We start from the raw sequence: 24,960 nt of genomic DNA on the forward strand, positions 1-24,960 counted from the left end.
GGTAACCTAAACCTGTTCCAACCTGTATATAAAGACCTGCAAGATGCTCACATGTCAGTCCCTCAGTCAATACTTTTTCTTTTCTTCCTTCAGAGCCAAAACCTGTGTTTATAAACCAGGAGCAGGTGCAGAAAGAGGTGAGTGCTGCCCTGACAGCAAGTGCCTGCCTCAGCTGTGAAGTAGCACAGGATCCAACTGGAGTAAAATGGTACAAGGATGGAAGACTGCTTGCCTCCTCCAGAAAGTTCAGAATGGAATCTGTGGGCAAAACACGGCGTCTGGTTGTGGAGCAGCTGGAGAAGAATGATGCTGGAGAATACATCTGCGAGGCTGCTGGCCAGAAGGTGACCTTCAAGTTGGAAACAACTGGTGAGATGGGAATTTTTTTATTCCTTCTTTGCATCTTTGTAGATGCAAGGAGGATCTCCTCTACAGGCAGGAGATGTGAGTGTGAGTTATGGTGATCACTTACTGCGAGTCATAAAATCTGATGCTTCCAATAAAATCATGGACTCTGTTGGCTCTTTGAAGGTGCTCAAACTTAAAGGAGCTCATACACTTAGGGACACATCTTTTATGTGCTGCTAAGTGGTTTCTTCTTCTCCATCATCTCACAGGGTGGTGAAATTTGTTACGCGTCTCAACCACGTGGCTTCTGAAGAAGGCAAAGAGGCTGTGTTCAAGTGCACTGTTTCTCCTAGTGATGCTGTGGTCCCCTGGTTCAGGAATGGCGTCAAGATTGAAGCCAGTAAGAAACTCGTGATCTCACAGTAGGACACCAACCACAGCCTCACCATCACCGATCTGACACTGGAAGATGCAGCTGAAATCTCTGCCAGTGCTGAGGGCGTAGAAAGCACAGCCAATCTCAGAGTCCGAGGTAAGGGGCTGTAATGCCCCATTGATAGGCTGTCACTGGTGCTGTGGTTTGTGGGTTTCACATGTTGCCTTTCCTCTGATTATGGTGACGATATGGAATTTTGCTTCCTTAAATAGGGTTCCCCTGAATGCACTGGGACTGGAACCACTGTTTATATTCTTTCTAAAAAAACTGTTTGGTGGATTCACTGTGTTCTTACTGTTATTTTTTCTCACTGATCAGAGGCCTCAGTCTCATTCAAGAAGAAACTGGAGCCTAAAACTGTTGAAGAGAGAGAGACACAGTGACCCTGGAGGTAGAGCTGACCAAGCCTGCAGAAGTCAAGTGGATGAGGAACAGCATTGTATTGAAGGCCAGTGAAAAAACAGAGATCAAAGCTGAGGGAACAAAGTATATCTTGATAGTTAAGGACATCTCCTTTGCAGACAGGGACTTTTACTGCTGCGAGAGTCCTGACGACAAGAGCCAAGCCAAGATCAATATGGAAAGCAAGTGGAATGATTGCAAGGTCTGTAAAGACACTGGATGTGATTTGAACTTGGTTTCAGGTCTTCTCTATGATCACAGTGGCTACTGCCAGCCCTACTTGCCATGGGGGCAGGGAGACACAGCCCTGGGCTTGGACACCATTGTAATGCTTGAAAGAAGGTGAAAGAGAGGGCAGTCTTACCACTAACCCTCTTTATAATCTTTATAAGCAGTCAGAGCTAAAAGAAAAAATAAAAATAAAAACACAAGAGTGCATCTATCTATGGATGCTTTCCTTTCAAGTAAGCTAACGGTGTCTCAGCTGTAGCCCTGTACTTCTGTCCTATTTCCTGCATCCTTTTGTCATGTTTGCTACGGAATGGACAAGGACAGAATTGAAGGTCTATCTGATTTTTGTCTACAAAGCCCCTGCCACCAATTGCTGCTGTGTAGGTCATCAACAGGTACTGAAAGGCTTGATAGCAGGCTTTGAGTACATAAAAGGCTCTTAGAAAGTGGAAGCAAACAATCTGTTCTCTGTGCAGAAATAATAGACCTAAATTGCAATGATAAAGATGCAAGTTATACAACAAAAAAGCTTTTTAATGGTTGGATGACTGGATAAGTCATTTGGAGGGGCTTTGAAGCCTTCACTGTGGGTTTCAGGAAAGGTTAGTGAAATATCTGGGGCACAAAGAGCTGAGCATGTCCTGGAGCAATGGAGAAGGGCTGGATGATTTTTGCGGGTATTTTCAGCCATAGAATTTTGTGTTCTGGTGGTGTCAGTACATTCTTTCGTGCAACATGGACGGGTTGGTTTGTTGCATTGGTTCAGACTTTTGTACTAGGAGCTCAGCAGTGGTTAAAGCTCACACTTCTGCAAAGTAAACAAGCTCCTGCAATTCGTCTCTACTCTGTTTTAGCTGTGGATTAGCTTGACAGTTCCCTTCCATAAGCTTTATGGTTCCCTTCTGTAAGTCTACTTACACAGACTGAGTTGCTTAACTTGAAGTCTTGCTCCAGGATTTTGAGCATATTATTAGCAAAAATATCACAAATAATTTCACCAACATTTCTCCCCACCTATATGTAGCTTTCTTTTTTTTCACTGGAAGGGTTTACACTGGCAGATAGGGTGGGCATGTAGAAACAACCCCATTAATTCTGACAAAGCTCTGATTTCTCTGACTGGCCTTTGTTTTGTGATTCAGCGTGCATGCCCTGTAGCTAAAGCCTGGATGTCTTCCCCAACACCTTCAGTCTCCCATCCTTACTTAAGTTACTTCATTGCAAATCTCTCTGCTAGTCCAAGAGAGTTTTTATTTTACCCCTTTTGTGAGGCAGCAGCTGGATGGGAAGGGTGAGATGAGTGAAGACTAGGTTGGTTGGGTGGCTTTTTTTTTCTCAAACGTCCCTTCCAACCTAAACCTTTGTCTGATTCCTTTGATGATTCTATTTCTCAGCTGCTTGTGTGAGATCTCCAACCTGTCCCCGTTGTCTTTCAGTGCGGCAGATGAAGCTGGTGAAAGGTCTGCAGCCCCTGGAATTCCCTGAGAAGGGAACTGTCACCTTTTCGGTGGAGGTGTCCCATGAGGATGTGGAAGGGACTTGGCAGAAGGACGGCGTGCGGCTGAAGCCTGCACCAAATATCACGATGGGTGTCCAGGGGAAGAAACATTCCTTGACACTTTCTTCTCTGAGCCTTGAAGATGCAGGACTCATTTCCTTTAAAGCAGAAGGCATGAATTCATCGGGGAGGCTCACTGTGACAGGTATTGGTTGGTGCAAGGTGTGCTTATCTGCTCCTGTCCCAGATTACTTGAACAGCAGAACCAGCTTTCCTTCCAGCTGCAAAGAATGTTTTGCACTGGGCCATTGCCACCAGAGTATCCCTGAAATATCAAGAGGATTGTTGTAACATTGTTGTCCCTAGCACAAGTAATGATAATGTGCTCAAAACAATAGGTTTTTTTGTTGTTAATGACAAGTTCTAGTAAGCATGGAGAGTAGGCACTGCCTTTCATTATTCCTTATGCCAGATGCCCCTAGAGACCTCATTCCCAACTAAATCCACATCCTTCTTTCTCCTTCTCAGAACTGCCTGTGAAAATCAGCAAACCATTGGCAGACATTAGCGTCACTCAGAAGGACAAGGTCACATTTGAGTGTGAGCTGTCCAGGCCCAACGTGGACATCAAGTGGTTCAAGGTATGGCATGTAATGGTATTTTCCTTTCTGACTTCTCTGGAAATGAATGAGAGCCTTTAATTTCACTTCCAAGGGATGCGAGTCTGAGCTTTTGCTTGATAGCTTTTGCACTGCTCCCTTTTCTTTATGCTCTTTTGCTTGCCCAGATCAGCACTCTTTGTTATTATGTCCTGAGTTCATTTATCAAGTTGAAATGAAAGTTTGTTTTGTGTTTCTTGTGAACTCCTGAGGTCTTGCTGCACAAAATATTGTTGGTTGGAGTACAGTACATTGCTGAGCTTCAACTCTAACACAGAAATTCTCAGCCAGGATTTTGTAGCCTTGTTGTGAACTGGGTTTTAGGGTGAAATCTGAGTTTTCTTTGCACCTGACAGTGTGAGAATTTGCTCTGGCACTTTGTGTACCTCCGCGGTGCTCAGCTGTTCCTTCCCTTACTTGGGGATAACGTCATTTATTCAAGGTGATGTCCAAACGGGCTTGTTGACAGTTTTCCACAGTGCTTTAAGCTGTCGTAGGTCAGCCAGAATTTATGCATGTTCTATAGCCATTCCTACATGTTGAAAACACTGCACTGTGCTTAAGCTTCAGCATATGTTCCAGTAAGCACAGTTCCATTAATTCTAGGGAAGCGGGTGAATTAAGCATAGATCTGAAGGCTGCCTATGCTCAGTGCAGAGATGGAAGGACTAATGGAGATCTGACTTGGTATTTTCCCTTCTAGGAATGGAAGGCGCTGCGTCAAAGTAAAAAAGTGGGCATTTCTTCCCAGGGAAATAAGAGAAGCCTCATTTTTCACAAGTGTGAATATGAAGATCAGGGAACATACTCGTGCAAAGCAGACGAAGACAAGACGTCAGTTACCCTAAAGATTCATGGTATATTTAACTGAAAGAGCAAATAAATCCTCTTGTGGTGTTTTGTACCACAGGAAGAAATGCTTCATGGGCAGTTTGGGCATTTCTTGGTTAGTCATTTTGGATACCTTTCTTTTTTTTCTTTATGCTTATGACAGATTTTCCCTCCGTGTGTTGCACTAGTTAAACCCCAGTTTGTAGCTCATCACGGGGCTCTGATGTATCAGACTGGTTACTGAACACACGGGTCTGCTGTGCCCTGGTAGATGCCACCTTCCAAAGGGACGTCTGAAAGGATGCTTTTTTCTGATTTCCTACTAGATGCTGTCCTCATGTGGCCACTTGGGTTCAGTGTTAGCATGAACATGAACATCTGTCCTGTCCCATGAGTTTGGTGAACTCTCATTTTCTCTCTCAGACTGCAGCCAGGTTGGGTTGCTGTTTCAGTACTGGCTGTTTTATGCAGGAACTCTGCTCCTGAGGTTAATCCAAGTTGTATCCAAGCCCTTCAGAAGGAAAGGGAAACAGTAGCACAGAAATATGAGCTGATTCTGACATAAGTAAGTGCAGACCTGGAGAGTTAAAAGGGATTGTGTGATGTTCAAGGGATTTTGAAGAAAAGATGTCCCCTAAGTAAGATTTGTTGCTGACATTCCCCATACATTGTGGGCACACAAGCTAAGGAGAGACTAGTGATGAGCATGCAGAGAAGCCAATGGTTCAGACAGGTTTGTAGTGACACGACATTGTAGAGTTCTGTCTAGTTCTCCTTGGCATAGTTTGGAAAATAAAGATGAGGTGATTGGTGGTAACCAATATGGCTTCATCAAGGTCAAGCCATGCCTGACAAACTTGGTGGCCTTTCATGATGGAGTAACAGCATCAGTGGATAATGGGAGAGCAACTGACATCATCTACTTGGACTTGTGCAGAGCATTTGATCCCGTCCTGCATGACATCCTGGTCACCAAAGTGGAGAAAAATGGTTTTGATGGATGGACCAGTTGCAGGATAGGGAACTGTCTGGATGGTCACACTCAGAGAGTTGCAGTCAATAGCTGAGTGTCCAGGTGGAGGGTGGTGTTGTTACCAGTGTTCTTTAACATTTTTGTAGGCAACATGGCCAGTGGAATCAAATGCAGCCTCAGCAAGTTTGCAGATGACGCCAAGCTGAGCGGTGCTGTTGATGTGCTAGAGGGAAGGGATGCTACCCAGAGGGACCTGGACAGGCTGGAGAGGTGGGCCCTTGGCAGCCTCATGAACTTGAGTGTGGCCAAGTACAAGGCCCTGCACCTGGGTCAGGGCAATGCCAAGCACAGGTACAGGCTTAGAGGAGAATGATTTGAGAGAAGCCTTGACCCTGAGGAGAAGAGTTGGTCTGGAGGGAGGTGTCCCTGCCTATAGCAGTGGGATTGGAACTAAATGACCTTAAAGATTCATTCAATTCTATTGTTTTTCTACCCTTAATTTTGCTTGAAAGGTTTTAGAATAAATGAGATTCTGGTTTCCATGAAAACTGTTTGCAGGGAGCTCCATTGTAGCTAGTAAGTCTATGTTTAAGTTCAAGGGCAATAATGCATTTACTGTGTTGAAGACAGAAATGACGCAGGAATGGATGATGGTTTAGAATAAAACAAAATCCTACTTATTTTCTATGCAAATATGTGTAAGGAAAAGATGCTTGACTCATTTCTGGAAATACCCTGACAAATATATCTCTACTGTTTCACAGCTGGAGATATCAAGATTGTTAAACCACTGGAAGATGTGGAAGTGAATGAATATGGGAGTGCATCTTTTGTCTGTGAGATTTCACACGATGAGGTTCAGAGCCAGTGGTACAAAGATGACAACAAGCGGAAGGCTGATGACAACATCAGAATGCAACAAGATGGTAGGGTGTAAGAGGGGGATCTTTCTCCTGAGTGGGTGGTGGGTTGGAGATGAAGCAGAAAGGACATCTGAAATGAAGTGAAGAGGGTTCAGAAGGGAGTTCCCCTTTTGTTTTGGGACTGAGGTTAGGGTGGAACAAGTGACATGGTGGGAAGCTTAGTGTGGGAAGTGTGATGCTATCCCACCATCCCACACTGCCAGGAGCAGGTAGGAAATGAATGCAGTTCTTTCCAAAGTGGGGGTGAACAGGGCAGTCAGTTCACCTCTCCAAAGAGGTTTTGTCTGACAGTGAGTGTGATCCTTCTGTATCAGGTACTTTGAAGGTGACGGTGGCCGCATTTGTTTAGTCCTTGTAGAAGCCATGTTTAGATTCCGCTTTGGTGGGGATGTGGATGTAAGGGAATGGGTGGTTTAATTGACATGAGAGAACAGGTACTGATGCTGTGAAACCAGATGGATGATGCTCAGCCTGGCCATGTGCCTCAGAGCTCTTTGCTCAAGGAAGCCAAGTGTAGTTGTGGGTTTGCTCTCAAGAGCACAGTTTGGTAGGAATGAGTTGGCAGTTGGACTAGATGACCTTATTGGTCTTTTCCAGCCTTAGTGACTCTGTGGTTCTCTGCTTCAGGAAAGACCTGCTCTCTGACTTACACACGTGTCCAAGTCAAGGATGCAGCAGAATTAAAATCTGTATCAGAAAAGGCAGAATCTCGTGCCCATCTTACAGTTAAAGGTAATTGTGCTTCTGATGACGATTTTGCTTAAATTACCTTATGTTATAAACCAGCTAACATCCTTTGCTCGAATGTCAAGGAAGTTAAACACCACCAGGACCTTTCACAGAAATAAAAACTCCTACCTACCTGCCTTTCTGCCCACAAAATATCCAGCTTGTCTTTTGGGATTTACTTTTGCTAAGTAAAACAGATTATTTTCCTAGGAAGTTGATTTTCTACCTTTAGACTTCAGATTTGTGTTTGAACGTTGAGGGATAAAAAATATAGCTTGACTTCTTCTTCACTTTCTCTTGCTGTTCGAAAAGAGCACAGTTTTTTTTTTTTGTTTGTTTGTTTTTTTAAAATACAATGTTAGGGTATATATATGATGTTAAGTGTGATAAAGAAAAGGGAGACATTTGAGTTAGCACAGTGCTCAAGAGTTCAGTCCCCAGCTTTGCCACTGTTATAATTATAAGGGCAAGAACATCCTAGAAGATGAATTTCTACTAAGTTGAGTCATTACATTTGAGCTACAGAGACCTTTACTAGGTGAAAACTTGTTTTTACGAGCTAAGTTGCTGTATTTAATCAAAGTAATTATGAATGTCCGTGTTTCACTGATGCTCTATTCCATCTTGTAATGTGAGGAGTTTGATATCGGGATGGGAAGGTCATGGTTTGATTTGGATGTTGGACTGGGAATCAGAAGATCTGGGCTCTCTTCAGGTTGTCAGTCTTACTGTCTGACTTCATAACAACATTCCTTTCTATTCTTTGTTTAATGATGTTTTAAGGCATTTTGAGCTGATAGGTGTAGTGTTCATGTGCAGTAATGCTGACGTGAGTAAGTAGGGTGATAATGTAAGGGTTTTTTACATTCCTTCTAAATCTCTGCTTTCTCTTGTTCCATCCTTCTTAAAGAGCAATCCATTAGTCTAGTAAAGGAGCTGTGTGATGAAGATGTGACTGAGCTTGAAGAAGCCAAATTTGAATGCGAGATATCCATTCCTTCTGTGAAACCTCCCAAGTGGTATCTACGTGGGGAAGTCTTACAGGCTGGCAGAAACTTGATTATGCAGCAAGAAGGCACCATCCACCGGCTGACCATACCGAAAACCACCACTGATATGACAGGCACCATTCAGTTCTCAATTGGCAAATCCAAATCCACAGCCAATCTGCTCGTCAGAGGTAACATATCCTGGCTTGGTTTACATCATGAAGATGGAGAATTAATTAATGTCCAGTCTTCCTTCACTGGGGTCTTTGAAATATTGTGTGTGTGTCTGGAGGGTCTGCTCCATTTCCAGTTCAAAGTCGTTGGACACTAAATGAGACAGCTGCATCTCAGTAAAAGATCTGCTTGTATATTTGTAATGTGCTTACTATTCAGATCTACAGAGCTGAGGTTTTGTCCTTAGCTATAGCAAAGAAGTCAAATCAGGTGAAATTAATTGTATTTCTGAACTAGACAAGTTGAAGTTTGGTAGCACCTAAATTTGATGCAGTTTGTCATTGTCATTGATTTCATCTGAAAGAAACTTCCAGGCTTTTTATCTGCTGTTGTCCCCAGCGTAAGAGTCTCCATTCACATCCTAAAGTACTTGTTATATTTTCAACTCACTCTTACTTGAATAAAAGCCTCAACTGGGAGCAATTTAATAAGCACAGAACAAGAGCTGGACCTTGCATTTGGTAGATAATATACAGTATTACTTTATAGAAATGTAGTCAATGGCATTCCCTATAGACAATCATTTGTTTTATCTTTAGAGTGGTTCAAAGAACCATTGTGAACATGACATTAATTGGAATGGAATAGACGCAAGACACTTTCCTCTTCTTCCAATTGTCCTCATCCTTTCTTCTGAATGGTTCCTGAATGGCAACCTCCTTTACACCAACAATTACAATGACATCAAGAATGTTGGCAATTGCTGCACACTGACAATGAAGCAGGTTAAGCCTGAGGATGCTGGCACAGTGACAGTGAAGTCAGACAAGGTGTCAGAAAGCGCGTGCCTGAAGGTGATAGGTGGGTCTGATCACAGCCCTCCTGGATGTAAGAGATGCTAAGGAGCTCCAGTTCATTCCATTGTGCAGCAATCCTGCTTCTAAAGCTCACCTCTCTGGGGTGACAAATCATCAGGGGCTTTCTTCCAGTGGAAGGTTCCATTGCAGCAGATATCAACGAAGGAGGATGGTTTTGGTGTCCTGCCAAAGCATTCCATTGCTTTTTATCATCATTTTACTTAACACAAGGAGAGTTACAAGAGCAATTTCTTTTACTGCTTCAGTAACATGCAGTGTCAGTTCTGTTGTCTCCAAGGATTTATGACTGCAGGGAGAGATCATTCAGAGTGTGTGTTTTGCCTCTGGAATGACTAATGACCAGGCTGTGAGCAACCCAATCTAGCTGTGAATGTCCCTGTTTATTGCAGGGGAGCTGGGCTAGATGGCCTTTAAGGGTCTGTTCCAATTCTAAGGATACTTTGATTCTAATCTGCTCTCCCCAGCAATTAAGCTCTTTTACTCTATGCACTCAGAGTTTGAAGTTTTTCCTCTTTCTCCTTTCTTTTGCATTTGGTGGATGTTTTTTTTCCCAGTATAAACACCTGATGTGTGAAATAGAAGATAGATAAAGGGAGTCAATAAAACAGGAAAATCAAAAGTGTTTAGCAGCTTATCCTCTTAATACTGAGCTCTGCTGTATGAGCTCTGCTCCATGTGAGGGCGATGCCAGCTCTCCAGCTTTAGAAGAGCTGCATCCCAATTACTTCATATGCTATCAGTCCCACCCATGGCAATGCAGGCTGTCCCTCCTGTTCCCTGTATTCTCTTACTGATTAGTTCAGAATTCCATAAAGCATATTCAGTCAACAGACATGAAACCGCTTTAGGTTCTACATTGGTGTCGTCAGTACTGGTAAAGATTTATTGATCCCTCTTTAAAAATCTGAAAGCAACTGGAAATGTCTCAACTTTTGTATCACGTTGTTCTGTTTTGCCTGTTTAATTGCAGAGAAGCCTGCTGTCTTCATGAAGTGTTTGAATGATGTTTTTTATGAGGAGCGGGGTGCGACTAAATTGGAATGCGAAGTCTCTAAAGAGAAGGTCAAACCAATGTGGAAAAAGGACGGTGTTGTGCTCACTTCTGGCAACAAGTATGAGCTGGTACAGTCTGGGAAGACCCTATGTCCCCTTATCCATGACCTCGAGAAGTCAGATGCAGGATTCTATACCCGTGATATTGGCACAGATGTTGCCAAGTCAAAGGTCGGCGTTCAGGGTAAGTACTGTGGAAAGTAAAGGAGTGCTGAAAGCACATTCAGTGTGGTCACTATGTCTTACACCTATTCCCCGATGAGCTTTAATAGTTTCTACAATAGAACTGTATTTCTGCAATTTAGCACAGTGATGTCTGCAGAATTCCCATTGCTTTTGATGTAAATGTATCTCCTTTTGCCATGAAAATCACCAAACACATCAAGAATGTCCTGGAAATGTTTCCTTTCTAAACATCCCTAAAATGGAGAAATGGTTTGAACACCAGTAGGGGTAGGATGGTAACAAATGAGCTAATAGAAACATTTAATTTCTTGTCATAGGCAAAACCCTTTTTCTCACGCAGCATCCTAGAGTTGTCCTCTCTGTTAGGTTTTTCCCTCTGTAGCTCATTGAATCTTCATTGTGCTCCATGGACTGAGCTGCTCGCCTTGTAGTTCTTCCAGAGCAAAGCCAAGAGATTCACGTCTCTTTTTTTTTATAGCTTTCTGGTAATTCTGAGTGGAGAATGTCTTAGAGAATACATCAGTGAGGAACGCAGCCATGATCTGCAAATCCTGAGTTAAAACACCAGTACTGCTACTCACATCAATCACAAATGCCTTTTCTCCATATAAACCTCATACTAACCCATCTCTTATCTTCCAGAGCTGAATATTGGCATTACCAAATGGCTGAAAAACACTGAAATCCCGGAGGGAGAAGATTGCACTTTTGAATGCATTCTGTCCCATGAAAGCATTGATGAGTTCATGTGGACACTGAATGGAAGCAGAGTGGAAAGTGGTGGGCGATTTAAAGCTTTTAACGTGGGTTGGTAAGAGACTCTCCTTATCAAAAGTGTGACTCCTACTGACGCTGGGGAAGTCGATTTTACTGCCCGTGGTCTAACCTCCAAAGCCTCTCTGTCTGTGAAAGGTAATGAGATGGGAGAGATTCTTAGGTCTGATTCCTTCAGCTGTCTTCTGATAAGATTGTCGTGAGAGCTAACTCATAATATGGTTAAAGTGAATAGCAACCTTCTACTTGAACCTTGAAGCACTGAGAATTTCTCTTAAAAATAAGTAAGAGGAGGAACCATTTTACACAAATGTGAGAACTACCCAAAACACTGGGGTAGTGTTGGAAATGGGCATCTCACTACACCTTGTTCCATTACCAGTAATTCAGGAATGATCTGTTGAGGGAACGGTGGGAGCAAATATCCTCTAAGTATAAGCTGAAGGGATGGCCTTCACATCATCTAGCTGTACAACAAATTCCTATCTAGAACATGTGCATCTGAGAGCATCATCTGAGGCTCCCAGGGTGATCAGTGGAGAGAAGGAAGAGGCAGTTTTCAGACATGGTTCATCATCCTCAATGGGGTAGATTTAAGAGAGAATTAATGGTGCCTGGAATTCTATTGTCTGTACTTTGCAGATTACTGCTGGCTGTAGGATGGCCTCTGTTGCAAGTGCCTCTCTAACTTATCTCCAGCATGTAGATGCGTGTATTTTGAGAGAGGCATCCTACCCTAAGTGTATGTTACTCAAAAAGCATGTTTTCTTTCAGAAAAACCTACTGAGGTAACAAAACAGCTGGAGGATAAGACAGCAGTAGCAGCTGTGAGCTGTCGAAACCTGATGTGAACATGATGTGGTACAAGGATGGCAAAGCAATCAGAAATAGCCAGAAGTACGACTTGCAGCAGGAGGGAACTGGGGCCATTCTGATCATCCATGACTCTACTGCCAAGGATAGCTGGGAGTACACCTGTGAGACAGAGGACTCTGAAACAAAAGCCAGGGTCACTGTGCAAGGTGAGTTGAAAAGCACACTGGGGATAGCATGTAGAGAAGTCGAGGTAAATATCTGCAGCCTGTGGGTGGTGTTTTTCTCTTCTGTTTCCTTGAGCGGGATCAATTCTTAGTTTTCAGAAAATATGATGGATTAAAATCTTTTCCTTAAAATAATCTGGAAACTGAATGATTCTCCAGTGTGATGTGGATCTGGGCAGCCTGGTCTGGTGGTTGGTGGCCCCTTGGCAGGGGGTTTGAAACTAGATGATCTTTGAGGTCCTTTTCAACCCAGGTCACTCTATGATTCTGTGATCATTCTATGAATCTATGATCTTGGGTCTAATTGAGCCAAGAAAAGATGGCAATCTGAATTAGTCTGTATTGAATATGTGTAATCAAAACTATATGCAGTTGATCAGATGAGATCCTACCAGCGCATGTATAATGGTATGAAACTTTCCAGATATCTTCTGGAATGATCAAGCCTATGTAAATGGGTGGACTCTGTGGTCTTCTTAGACTCTTTTCATCTCTATGTGATGTTCTAGAAGTGAGGGCAAAGGAGATTCAGGACACCTCTGTATGCTTGGGACTTGTTGTGGTAACAAATCCCTTTGTCCTACACCCTCATTCCCCTTTTTTCCTTCCAGAAAATGCTAATTATTAAGGAACTTTCAGATCTGCAAATTGAAGAACGTGGAACTGCAGTTTTTACATGTCAGAGCGAGAAAGGCTCATCCTCTGTCATATGGAGGAAAGGCATTGCTGAGCTCAGGCCTGGCAGGAAATACGAGATGGCACAGAAAGGACGAGACCTGCAGCTGACCATAAGAAATCTGGAGAAAAGTGACAGTGACGTGTACACCTGTGACATTGGTGATGCCCAGTCCAGAGCCAAGCTGGTTGTACAAGGTATGTGTGAGAGCCATGTGACTGCGCATCCTGTTTCTCCACTACCAAGACATTATCCTGGTAGAATTTGTACATTTATGGCAGGTCTTTGGGGCTGCAGCTGTCTGGCCTGAATAGCGGTTCACGAGCCATGCACAGAGCGAGCTGCATGGAAAGGGAAAGAACTACCAGCTAGAGCAGTGCCATTGAGAAGTTTATGTATCATTTAAAAACCAAAAATGCTGATGTACGGTGAGGCTGGTGACCCAGAAATCAGTGTGAACTTTCTATCTCTGACCTTTCTGAGTTAAAAATAGTTCTCTAAAGTTCTAGGCAAAAATTCCCTGATGCTGCATTCTGGGTAGTTGTCACGGTTTAAACAAAAATCTACCTGTGTCCGTGACAGGGGGGGCTGCAGGCAAACGAGGTACTAGAAGGAGCTGAACCTCTGTCCCAACTACTTCAGAAGCAGCCCGAACCCCCTCATACACGGCTAAGATCTCCTTCTCAGTTGGAGTGTAGCGCTCCTCAGACCCTTTATATGCTCGACTCCAAAATCCCAGGGGTCGGCCTTGGGTCTCTCCTGAGGCTCTTTGCCACAAACTCCAAGTGGGACCTTTCTCTCCAGCAGCAGTGTAGAGCATGTTCTTTACATCCTGTCCCATCCGTACTGGCCCCAAGGCCACGGTACGGGCTATCTCTTGTTTTATCTGCTCAAAAGCCTGCTGCTGCTCAGGACCCCATGAGAAATTATTCTTCTTCCGTGTTACCTGATAGAGGGGGCTCACTATGTGGCTGTAGTTTGGGACATGCATTCTCCAAAAGCCCACTACTCCCAGAAAAGATTGGGTCTCTGTCTTGTTGGTGGGTGGAGACATAGCAGTGATTTTGTCAATCACATCTGCTGGGATGTGTCGATGCCCATCTTGCCGTTTTACACCTAAGAACTGGATTTCCTGGGCAGGCCCCTTCACCTTGCTGCGCTTAATGGCAAAACCAGCTTGCAAAAGAATTTGGATTACCTGTTTTACTTTCTTGAGAACCTCTGCTGCTGTATGGCTCCACACGACAATATCATCAATATACTGCAAGTGTTCAGGAACATTACCCTGTTCCAAGACAGCTTGGATCAACCAATGGAAATGGTTGGGCTGCGCTTCCACCCTTGAGGTAAACGGTTCTAGGTATACTGAACAGCTCTCCAGGTAAAAGCAAACTGTGGCCTACATTTTGCAGCCAATGGGATGGAAAATTAGGCATTAGCAATGTCAATGGTGGCATACCACCTAGCTTCTTTTGACTCCAGTTCATACTGGAGTTCTATCATATCTGGTACAGCAGCACTCAGTGGAGGTGTGACTTCATTCAGGCCACGGTAATCCAGTGTCAGCCTCCATTCTTCACTGGCTTTACGCACTGGCCATATGGGGCTGTTAAAAGGTGAGTGAGTTTTGCTAATCATTCCCTGATTCTCTAATTGGCCATAGCTTGTGAATGGGGAGCAATGAGTCCCTATTGGTGCAGTACTGCCATCTGTGAACCACTTTGGTGGCAATTGGTACCACTTGGTCTTTTACCTGGAGCAACCCCACAGCAGAAGAATCATCTGACAGACCAGGTAAAGCTGACAGCTGCTTAACACCGTTTGTGTAAACAGGATCTATCCCAAAGACCCATTGATACCCCTTGGGATCCTTAAAATATCCCCATCCTAAGGTAATCGATACCCAAAATACATGGAGCCTCTGGACCAGTCACAATAGGGTATTTTTGCCAGTTTTTACCAGTGAGGCTTATTTTGGCCTCCAACATAGTCAATTCTTGGGAACCCCCAGTCACTCCATGGATATCTATTGGTTGTGTCCCTTGGTGACTTGAGGGCATTAAGGTGCATTGTGCAGCAGTGTCCACAAGGCTTTATATTTCTGTGATTGTGATGTGCCAGGCCACCTAATCCGCACAGTCCAGTATACTCTATTGTCCCTTTCCCTGCCCTGGCTGGGGTCAGGGCCACTCTATTTCACTTGTGCCTGAAGTGCAGAAGTGGATGAATTACACCACTTCTTCATATCCTCCCCATGATTACACAGGAAATACAACAAAACAACACGCATGGTCTTATTAGTAGTCATAGTCATTTGCTTGAATACAAGGACGTCTCTTTTTTATGGTTGAGATTTTCGATGATATGGGTCGGGAGGAACTCAGGTTGTTTAGCTTTCTCAATTGGCGATCGTGGGAATCCTGGTCTCCATCATCTGGTACCACCGTGGAATCATCTACATCAGGCACAAGTGAAAGAATTACAATGCAAAACAGCCACCAAGGTGAACACTTCCAAAAGGGGGAAAGTTCCAGTTGCTGCAAGCCACCGAGATAACCAGTAAAGGGGCTGGGAACCAAGGACAGATCTTTTGTGTCACTCACCCACCTGTGCCACCTACAATGAAGTAGATGTCATTTTGCTGGAGTCCATCAATACCATGTCCATCATTTCCCAAAAGCGAAAGAATATGGAAGTAACCACCTGCAGAAAAATGAGCAATTTCATTGCCTATTTCTGATGGTGTCAATGAGTTCAGAGGTCACACTTAATTGCCGGTGCCTGTTTCCATTCTGACAAAGGCTGTAGTTGCAGCTGACTTCCCGAGGCTGCCATACGTGGTGGTGACGCAGCCTTGAGGTGTGCGTTTGCATGACTCCCACCTTTCCTTTCTGTGTCTTGCAGGTCAGCTGGTGCTGGAAGCGGCTGGTATCTGAGTAGGAATGAAGGTGAGTGCAGGAGCAGCTGCTGAGGGGAGGAAGGAAGTCCATGCTAATGAGCTCTGAAGCATCTGCGGGTCCAGTACCAGAGGAGGCAGCAGTGATGCTGGAGGGCACGTGGTGAGTGCGTGGATATGGTGGCACAAACGTGTGCGTGTGCTGAGGAGTTGGGTTGCACACAGGTGCACACAAAGGGGTGTTTGTGGAAGATGTAGGCATGTACGTGTAACCAGGAATGGTTTGCACATGTCTGTGAATGGAATGGAGGGCACACAATGGGGTGCGTGCATGGGGGTGTGCAAAGCAGGCAGGGTGGCACACGGGTGTGCGTGTGCACATGGATAGGGGATGGCTGGGGTTGCAGGTTGACCTGTGCTGAGGTGAGTGGGGGCTCACGGTGTTGCTCAGTGGTAAATTTGTTTACACTGAGGGCTAACAGGAAACTCGCACACCCTTTTTGTTTCAGCTGTGCCAGCGCTGTGATCCCTTGCTGCTGGGATGGGGTGTTGGAAGGATGGTGTGCGTGCTGAGCTCCCATCTCTTGCTGGAATCAAGTGTAGAGCAAAAGGGATGTTTGGGCCAGGTGACTGCAAGAAGGCTGGCTGCTTTGGATGGTGGCAGCTGATGGAAACAGGTGCTCTGGGGACCGTTCAGCTTTTAACAGAAGTCAGGGGTCATGCAGCAAGAGCGACTAGGTTCTCAAATGGCTTCAGACGTGCACACCGAGTACGTCTGCCCTGCCGTGCCATCTCTGCTTCCTTTATGCAGGCATTGTTATGACCACGTGTTGGGCCTGTTTGCTTGTAGAAGGAGGAATGTTAGGTGCAGTTCTCACTGAGAACTTCTGCTAGGATTTCTGTGTAATTTGAATCATGAGTGTTAGCAGAGTGAGTTGAAGGAGGGCCCCGGAAGCAAATTTGGTGCTCTTGAAGCACTGTGAGATGAGAAGGTGGGAGGTAACACGTGCTGGCAGGTGTGGAAACAACTTTGGGATTGAGGTGTGGAGGAAAGGGAAGGGAAGGGAAAACGGAAAGGGAAAGGGAAAGGAAAAGGAAAAGGAAAAGTGATGACAAAGCAGATGGCAAAGAGCTTCCTGGGGAGGCTTGGTGCTTGCTTGGGGTTGGATCTGATCAACTTCTTGTTTGCTGGTGTCCATCTGGTGTTTGTGGAGTAGTTTTCATCCCAGGGTCTGTCTGGTAGGACTGGGGCTTGGGCCAGGCCAGGGCGAATCCAGTGTGCTTTGCTCTCGTTCTTAGTGCTTGTTTTTGCTCAGGAGGGCAGGTGGCAATCCTCACGGAGCAAGGCCTGCAAATGGGGTTTGTGGAGGAAGGTCCTGCAGGCCTGTGTGTTTCTTTATCATGTAAGGAACAGAGTCATTGTGCAGCTTGTGAATGAATTGAGTCACGCCTGCTGATTGGTGCTGTTCTCTACAGGGTGCTGCAATGGAAATGGACACTTGTGGTCCGCTGTCCAGCCCCCTCCCGTGTTGGATTTTCTGGGCTTTGGGACACGTCTTCCAGATGCACTTTGTGTTATTTCTGATGTGTTGACCTGTTGAGCTCCAGCCCCAAATGAGGATTCAAGTACTACCACAGCAGTCCATTGGGACTGTAGTATTTCTTTCTAAACAGAATTCGTGTGCACCCTTGTCTTTCGTCTGCACAAAGGATCTTGTAATCATCTCTGTCTGTGTTTCTTTTAGACCCAGAGATGGAGCAGAGAGGAACACAGACTTGGGTGGATCTTCATTCAGGAGCAGGGACACGTCATGCTCATCTGAGGTGTCTGGCTGACAGCAAGAGCAGAGAGGTAAGTTTCATAGGGTCGCGTGCCCATTTTATTTTATTTTTCATTCATGATGCATAGAGGCGTTCCCCAGACAAAGTGAGCATTTCTCAACTGGACTTTCTAGAAATGAGCTAGGCAGTGAAAATGGGTTTGAAGCATTCCTAAGAGCCCCGCAAGAGAATGCTGAGAGTTAATCTGGCACCCTCCTTTGGAAACGTCCGTTGTCTGTCAGCTCTTCAGCTGTGCCCTAACACCTCCCATTGCGCTGCCACACCAGGATAGAATTCCAAGCCCACACTGAGTCCTGGAATGTTGTGGTGCCGTGTTGGAATCAGATGTGACCACGTGGTCTTGGCTCCCCGCCTTGTGGGGGGTCATGGTGGACCAGGCTGTTGGCCGTTGGTGATGTCATAAGCGGCCGGAATGAGGGGAGGAGCGGTGCGTTCTGTGTTCCTTTGTGGGTGAGCTAGTGGTCGGAGTGGTTGGTTGTCTTGTTGTTCGTGTGCCTTTAGTGCTGTTAGTTAGTTAGTTCTGTTTGTTAGTTAGTTCTGTTTGTTAGTTAGTTCTGTTTGTTTGTTAGTTAGTGACTTTAGTTAGTTAGTGACATTAGTTAGTTAGTGACTTTAGTTAGTTAGTTCCGTTAGTTAGTTAGTGCCTTTAGTTAGTCCCTTTAGTGTTTTTTTCTTCACACCATCGTGCGCAGCAGCTTGTAGGTAAGCTGAGCTGGTGTGGGATGGATGGGTGGGCAGTGAGGTGTTGAGAACTGCTGGCTGTTTGAGCTCACAGCACCGTATTGCTTCCTCTTGACCATCAGACGTAATTTTCCCCTGGTACACACGCTCCAAAGGGGGTATCAGTAAAGTTGGCACCTGTCCCGTGCTTCTTCCATTGTCTTTGCTCAGTAGTGGAAGCATTGTAAAGTTGCTGGGCGGACAGGCATCACGTAGCCTGAGACTCAGCATGTCTTGCAGCAAGTGGATGGGACGGTTGTGCTGTTTGTTTTATTCCATGACTGTCTTAGCCCTGCTCACTGACCTGCTCTTTCTCTCTCCTCTCCTCACCCTCCGCCCACTGCCTTGGTGCAGCTTTTGCTCTCATTCCATCTCAGCAAAGCGACAAGGAACTGCTGCAGATAGCTTGAGGTGATCTCATTGCCAGGTACGTGCCACATTTTGTCCCCGCACATCGTTTTGCTGCAGGGTATGCGAGGGTAGTTCTGACGAATTGTACCCATACTGTGCTGTGTGAATAGAGAAAACAGAAATGTGTTTCCGTTCTGTTCCAGCACGTCACAGCTGCTGTGATGGACGTCGCGTGCATGGCCGGGGAGGAGAGTGGGGCTCCCCAGGACAGAAGATCTCCAGCGGAGCCCTACCAAGTGACCGAGTTCATCCCTCTGCATGCTGGTGAGTGAGGGTCTAAAGCGGGGTGGGCAGGGCTGGGGCAGCGAGTGCCCCCTGCTCCACACCAGGACCCCTTGTCACGGGCAGACTTTGCCATGGGAGCGAGCCCAGGGCCGGAGAGGGCAGAGCTCCTTCTGCTCCTGCCTGCCTTTGGCCCCTCTATAGCACTGCTCTCTCTCCTTGCTCAGATGCTGAATTGCTGCCTCTATCTGATGTGGAACAGGAGGCAGCGGATTTCATCCAAGCCAACAGCATCAGCAAGGAAATGGTAAGAGCAGCCATCTCCATCGTGGCTATACCTGCATCTCCAGACGGTCCCTCTGGCTCTGCCTTCAGGCTGCAGGAGGGCTGATGGCTGGGCAGAGCTGCTGCTGTCCTGCAGCTGTCCTGTGCTGCTCCACACCCCGCAACGCCTGGTCCCCCTGGCCATGGTTGTCCCCACTCACTCTCCTCGGTCTCTGTGTGCTTGCCAGGATCTGGTGCAGAAGCTGCGGTTCCTCAACAGCATTTGCATACTGTGCAGCACCGCTGGACAGGAGGGCCTCACACTGAGCCATGATATCTTCTGCTTGCTGAAAAATCAGTGCAAGAAGATTGAGGTGAGGGGACATGGCACCCAGGTAGCTGCACCCTGTGAGAAGGACAGGACAGGGGGAGAGGGAGGCAGGCAAATGATGCACAGACACCCAAGTGCCCCAGATGGGACTCCAGGTGCTGCTGAGAGCTCAGCAGTGGAGGTGGACAGCAGCACCAGTGTGCCAGTGTTTGTCAAGGGCCACTGGGGCGACTCAGGCCCTAGCGGCCGGTGGCAGGTTTGCTGTTGCTGGGTGCTGGCAGCTGCCAGGTGCCATCCTGATTGTGCTTTGCAGGTTCTGTTGTGTGAGGAGCCCATGGAGCAGCTGAGCACCGGCCTGAGATACTGCTGCATGAACACCATTGCTGCCTTGAGGTACCTGCCCAGCCTCTGCTTTTGCCAGCACAACACCGGGCACCATCCTGGTGGCCCTGACGCAGCTCCCCGCTAAGTCTTGGCCCTCGCCCCAAAGCTGGTGACATCAGGACTGTCCTCTGACCCAGAGCAGCCCCGTGGGGGAGGAGGCACCTCCTGGCAGGGCTCCCCATCCCTCTCAGGGAGCCTTGCCCAGGGGAGGACCTGTTCCACCCCTGCCTCAGCACCCAGGCACCTCTCCTAGCATCAGTGTCTCTCTAATTGCAGCACTGTGAATGCAGTTACGGAGGAAGAAATACTCCATCTCTTCAAGGTGTGCTGCAGCATCGTCTTCTATCTTCCTCCAGCCAGGGCCTTGAACATTTCCCTCTACAGTCAGGTATGTACTGGGCAATCTACTGTTGACCCCATGCCTCTGGGCTGCCGCTTGCATTACTTGTGTCCAGAGATCTATCAAGATGTTTGTGGGATGAATTGGCAGCCTTGCTTGCCCTCACCCCTCTCACTCTTGCCTTAGGCTTGGCAAACAGCCTGTGTTGTAGCCTGCTCTGAGTGCAGCAGCCTTGCAGGGTGCCCCTGTGCACAGATCTGTGGGTATCCTTCCTTGGCAGCCAGAGCGGTTCACAGCAGTCTCCTTGGTATGAAAGGGAACCCTGAAAGACTTCCACAACCCACTGTTCTCTTTACAGACCCTGGAAGCTATGGACGACATGCTGCAGACTGTACTAGATGTCTGTCCCATTGCCACTGTCAAGAGTCGGCTGCAGGGAATCTTGGAGGTCTGTCTATTGTGAAGTTCTGCCCCCAGAGCTCCCTTCTAGTAGTTTATCCCACTCCATGGAAACGGCACTGGCAGCAGCTGGAGCCGGCAAGGGACCCTGGCGGCAGTAGCCCCATGATGGGCTTGGCTTAAGCTCAGGGGAAGCCTGGATGGATGCTGTGATTCCAGCCAGGAGCTCAGCAGACCTGCTTCTCCTGCAGTGGGCATCAGCAGCTCCCAGGCTAACCAGCAGCTCCTCTCCTCACAGGTGCTGCTGCCTTTCAGCATCTCCAAGACACAGGCTGTGTGTGAGAGGGCTTTGGGGCGCATCTGGAAGCTTAGTGGCTTCATGACCAGCAGTTTCTGGCAGCAGGTAAGGAGACATGAAAATTGTGTACCTGTGAGAAAAGCTGCGGCTCAGGTGTGAACCCTCAGAATGCTTTTGACATGAAGGGAGGGTCTTTATCCTTCCTTTGGCCTGTGCTCATCCTGCTCCAGATGCTATTCTCTCATTCTGTTTAACATGCCTTCCCTCCTTTTTTCCTTCTTACTGCAGCCCCTTGGAAAAAATCTTGCCCCTTCTCAGAGGACAGACATTGCCCTTGTAACCCTGGAGAAGATCATTGGGGACTATGGTTTTGATGAGAAGAAGTGGGCTGAGACTATGCTGGATGTGCTTCGGAGAAACCCTGGCACCTGGCTGATGGATGTAAGCAGAGTGAGGCGACCCTGCCTGCCACAGCTCTTGGGAACTGAAGCCATTTGAAGGCAGCAAAGAGCTGTGGGAAGGGCAGTAATAACACAGCCTGGGAGGCAAATGGCTGCAGTCCAGTGGCAGCAGCAGTCTCCCTGTGTTCTCACAACAGGTGCCAGAGATTCTGGGATTCATCCACGCCAACCTGAAGATCCAGAGCACATCAGTCCAGCAGATCCTGCTCTCAGTGCTCGATGTGCTGACCTTCCAGTTTCCCAGGGATGTGCTGAGGAGTGTGTTGACCGACCTCCCACAGAATGACAGGTATCAGCCCAGACAGCCCCACACGTTTGTTCCATGTGAAGAGCAGGGCTCAGAAATGGTCTGGGTGCCAGAGCCAAGGAAAGCTGCAGGACATCCCGAGGAGCAGGCCCTCCATCCCACTGTGCTTTCCAGTGCTGGTGGGCAGCTCAGGGCTGCAGCAGCCAATACCAACCATGGCAGCCCAGAGTCCCCCATCAGGCTCCTGCCTGAGCCGTGGTGCTGTGGCTAAGGCAGCCCTGCTGACACAGCATTGCTCTCTGTTTATAGCACTACCCTGGACATACTGAAGAGTGTGCTGACCCTGCTGGAAGCATCCAAGCGGATCTGGGATGAGCTCAGCAGTGTTCTACAGGACCAACAGCTGTGTGAGATATTGAGCATCAGCACAGAGGAGTTGGGCCTCCTTCGCTTGACTGTGAGTTACTGGACAATGCACTGTGCTCTCCTACAGAGCACTGGTAGCTCAGGCTGGGCTGTGTCTCCCTAGTGCCCTGCCTTGAGCTGCCAAAGCAGCCAGGAGCTGCAGGGTGCAGGATGTCCTGCTGCCTCTGCCTGCCTCTCACTGCTGTGTTGGTTTCAGGCGATGCCTCCCACTGAAGAGCTGTTGAAGGAGCTGTGTAAGCCAGCACTGCTCCAGAAGCTTCTGAATGTGGAAAGCCTGCCAGTGCTCTGGCTGGTGCTCAGACGTCTCGTGCTGCTGTCGGATAGACCTGAGATGGTGAGCAGGACCTTGTCAAACGAAGGCCTCATGTTGACAGCCTGGCGCTGGGGCAATAGGCAACACTGTCCCTTGGCATCTGTCCTCCTGATGGAAAGGAAATTGTGTGTTTTGTACAGGCAATTGAAATCCGGGCCCTGCTTCCAGGCGTCATGGAGAACCTGCTGTTTGCCAACACAGCCATTACTGTGAAGGTGCTGAATATCTTCAGGAATGCAATGCACCATCTGGGGAAGAGGCACGCCAGTCCGTTTGCTCTGGAGCTGGCTGAGAAGATCCTGCCTCTTTTTAATCACGTAAGTCTGTTGTGGGAGGCTGAGCTCTGCGGGTGGGTGCTTGACAGGAGCGTCTTCTCCTTTCTTTCCTTCTCTGGGCTCTCAGGAATGAGATGTCCTGTGGGCTCTGTAGCACTGCTGGCCGTGTCCCTGCTAGTGCAGCTTGGTTGTTCTTGGTGATGTCAGGCCCCTGTGCTGGGGCTCAGCCTACACTCATGCTCACCATGGGCAGTGAGAGTGTGCTACTGAGGTCTGACGTCCTCCTGTTCTCCCTCAGGCGTCATCTGAAGTGCGAGAAGGTTCCATCCGCCTCTTCAGGGATGTGATGGACGCTGTGCTGTGGTCTCAGAAGGGAAGCATGAAGAAGACCGTGCGCAGGGCCCTGCTCCCTCTGCTCTTTCACATGAGTGACGAGACCCCGAGCGTAGCACAGGTACGAATTTCAGAGCTGAGCACTGTGCAGGCAGTGGTGTGCTGACAGCTGAGCAGTGATGTGCAATTGAGAGCAAGTTGAACAAGCATTCAGTCACTGGGAAGTGTGTCTGTGTGTGTGGTGCCATGTCCCTGCATCTGTTGTTCTGCAGGCATCTGGGGAAGCCCTTGTGTCCTGTGCAAAGTTCCTGAAGTGGAAGGAGCTCAAGCAGCAGGTCCGGCAGAAGAACACAGTGGGGATCATGAAGTGTTTGGTGAGGACAATCTCACAGCCCCCACCTTTTTGCTGGGGGAAAGGGGATGCTGGAGGAGGGGTTGCAGCAGCAGCTGTGGCTGCTCTGCAAGCCCCATGCTCTTGTTCTCTTCTTCAGCTGCAGCAGGACAGAAAGGGAGTGGAAGGCCACCTGCAGCAGAGCCTGCCATACCTGGAGGATTCTCAGGCCTCCTTGCGATGCGAGGCTGTCAGATTCATTGGTGAGCCCAACCCCTGCGTCCCTCTTTGGGCCCTGCCCTGGCAGGAAGGCACAGCCCTGAAGCCCCCAGGTACAGCCTGCCCATGCCGGTAGCCACAGTGGGTGCCTTGCTCAGGTCCCCCCTCAGGTGCCGTCCCTGCCTGCAGCATGGAAGGGGAAGCAGCTGGGCTGGCGGGGTTGGGGTCTGAGCTTCTGGCAGCATGTTGGGGAGTGGGTGTCTGACAGAGCTCTTTCCCTAGGGCTGATTGGGAAGCACGCCAGGGAGCAGAGTGAGAAGATGCTGAATGAACTCTGCAGTGGTGAGTGAGGGCAGTGCTGTGTGTGTTGGGGCTGGGGGCAGAGCTGGGCAGCATGCAGCTGTGCTTTGCCCTGCTGCAAGGAAATGCTGCAGGGGCAGAGGATCATTCATGGCAGTCCTGAGCAGTGTCTTCCACTGACCCGTCAGTCTCCCGTACTCCTCCTGGCCAGGAAAAGCAAGGAGTGGGGCTGGCAAGGCCCAGAGGGGAAGCTGGTGGCTCTCTGTAGACTGGGGGTCCCATCTCTGCTCTGTTTCCTTCTGTTGCAGCCCTTCAGCCTTTGGAAGATGACCCCCATCTGACAGTCCGTTCTGTGGCATCTGAGACCATCCAGAAGCTGAGACACCAAAGGCAGAAGGCGGCACCAGCACGGAGAAGGCTCCCAGCACTTTTCCGCTGGTCCTGCATAGCCTTCTGAGGGATAATTCTTGTTCATTAACGTTGGATCCTTCAGTTTTCATGTCTCTTACCATCTCTCTTCCAGAAGATCTTGCGAAGAAAGGCTTTTCCTGTGAGGATGAAACACGGATAGGAAATGTTACATCTAGTTTTGCTGTGGGAGTTCACCTCTGTGTGTGACACATTCATTCTTCTGACAGCTGCTAACACTCAGTTTATTAATAAAAATCATTCCTTTATTACTTTGTGCCTTGCAGATTAATCTGAATGTAAGAAAATTGGGCTGACTTTGTTTGCTTCGCTCAACACTGGCCACATCAAGATAACAAAGGACATTGTTTTCAAGAATAATTGCAGCTATCTTCTTGTTGACTTGTGCTTCTGTGTTTCTGAGAAACACCATCTAGCAATTTCTTTTTCTTTTTCTTCTTTTTTTGCACGAGTCCTGGATGCTGGTGTGTGTTGTGCTCTGTTGTTTGCTGACCAGCAGGTGAGAGGACTGTGTTTTGTGTTAGGTGGTGAGTTTTGTCTATCTCAGGGGCCATCCAATTGGATCCATCCTCTTTTTGCAGTGTTTAGGGACAGTTAATTTGCTGTTGCCTGGAGCTATGTGTGAAGTGCAGGACTAGAAGCTGTGATCGCTGAATCTCCTTGGATGAGCCCCAGCTCAGGTTCTCTCACACCAACCAAGAACATTTTTGCCAGCCCTG

General features: G+C 47.5%; 2 protein-coding genes across 5 annotated transcripts; both read left to right on the top strand.

The window, feature by feature from the left end:
* Positions 1-486: 486 nt before the first annotated feature.
* On the top strand, positions 487-11,222 carry LOC146753510 (obscurin-like). Its single transcript, XM_085530581.1, has 10 exons — positions 487-880; positions 1,103-1,388; positions 2,854-3,120; positions 3,444-3,556; positions 4,278-4,431; positions 6,143-6,304; positions 6,929-7,033; positions 7,941-8,210; positions 10,042-10,308; positions 10,953-11,222. Exons 3-10 carry the CDS (start codon positions 2,862-2,864, stop codon positions 11,123-11,125), a joined length of 1,503 nt encoding a protein of 500 aa, XP_085386707.1. The 5' UTR covers positions 487-880; positions 1,103-1,388; positions 2,854-2,861; the 3' UTR covers positions 11,126-11,222.
* On the top strand, positions 11,133-24,489 carry LOC146753511 (uncharacterized). 4 transcript variants are annotated; one of them, XM_085530577.1, is made up of 23 exons: positions 11,133-11,222; positions 11,859-12,106; positions 12,736-12,997; positions 15,705-15,859; positions 17,442-17,548; positions 18,613-18,685; positions 18,813-18,933; positions 19,119-19,198; positions 19,404-19,529; positions 19,800-19,879; positions 20,147-20,258; positions 20,569-20,658; positions 20,908-21,012; positions 21,196-21,348; positions 21,506-21,657; positions 21,925-22,072; positions 22,238-22,375; positions 22,495-22,671; positions 22,928-23,083; positions 23,235-23,336; positions 23,454-23,556; positions 23,795-23,854; positions 24,121-24,489. In XM_085530577.1, the coding sequence occupies exons 7-23, from the start codon at positions 18,831-18,833 to the stop codon at positions 24,267-24,269; spliced, it is 2,034 nt and encodes a 677-aa protein (XP_085386703.1). In that variant the 5' UTR covers positions 11,133-11,222; positions 11,859-12,106; positions 12,736-12,997; positions 15,705-15,859; positions 17,442-17,548; positions 18,613-18,685; positions 18,813-18,830; the 3' UTR covers positions 24,270-24,489. The 4 variants fall into 4 exon arrangements, with proteins under 4 accessions (XP_085386703.1, XP_085386704.1, XP_085386705.1 ...); XM_085530578.1 differs by lacking the exon at positions 15,705-15,859; XM_085530579.1 differs by lacking the exons at positions 11,133-11,222; positions 11,859-12,106; positions 12,736-12,997 and having other exon boundaries at positions 15,008-15,859.
* The last annotated feature ends 471 nt before the right edge of the window (positions 24,490-24,960 follow it).

The sequence above is a fragment of the Coturnix japonica genome, chromosome Z (genome assembly GCF_054131305.1).
Source record: "Coturnix japonica strain WE chromosome Z, WE-NBRP24, whole genome shotgun sequence".
NCBI lineage: Eukaryota > Metazoa > Chordata > Aves > Galliformes > Phasianidae > Coturnix > Coturnix japonica.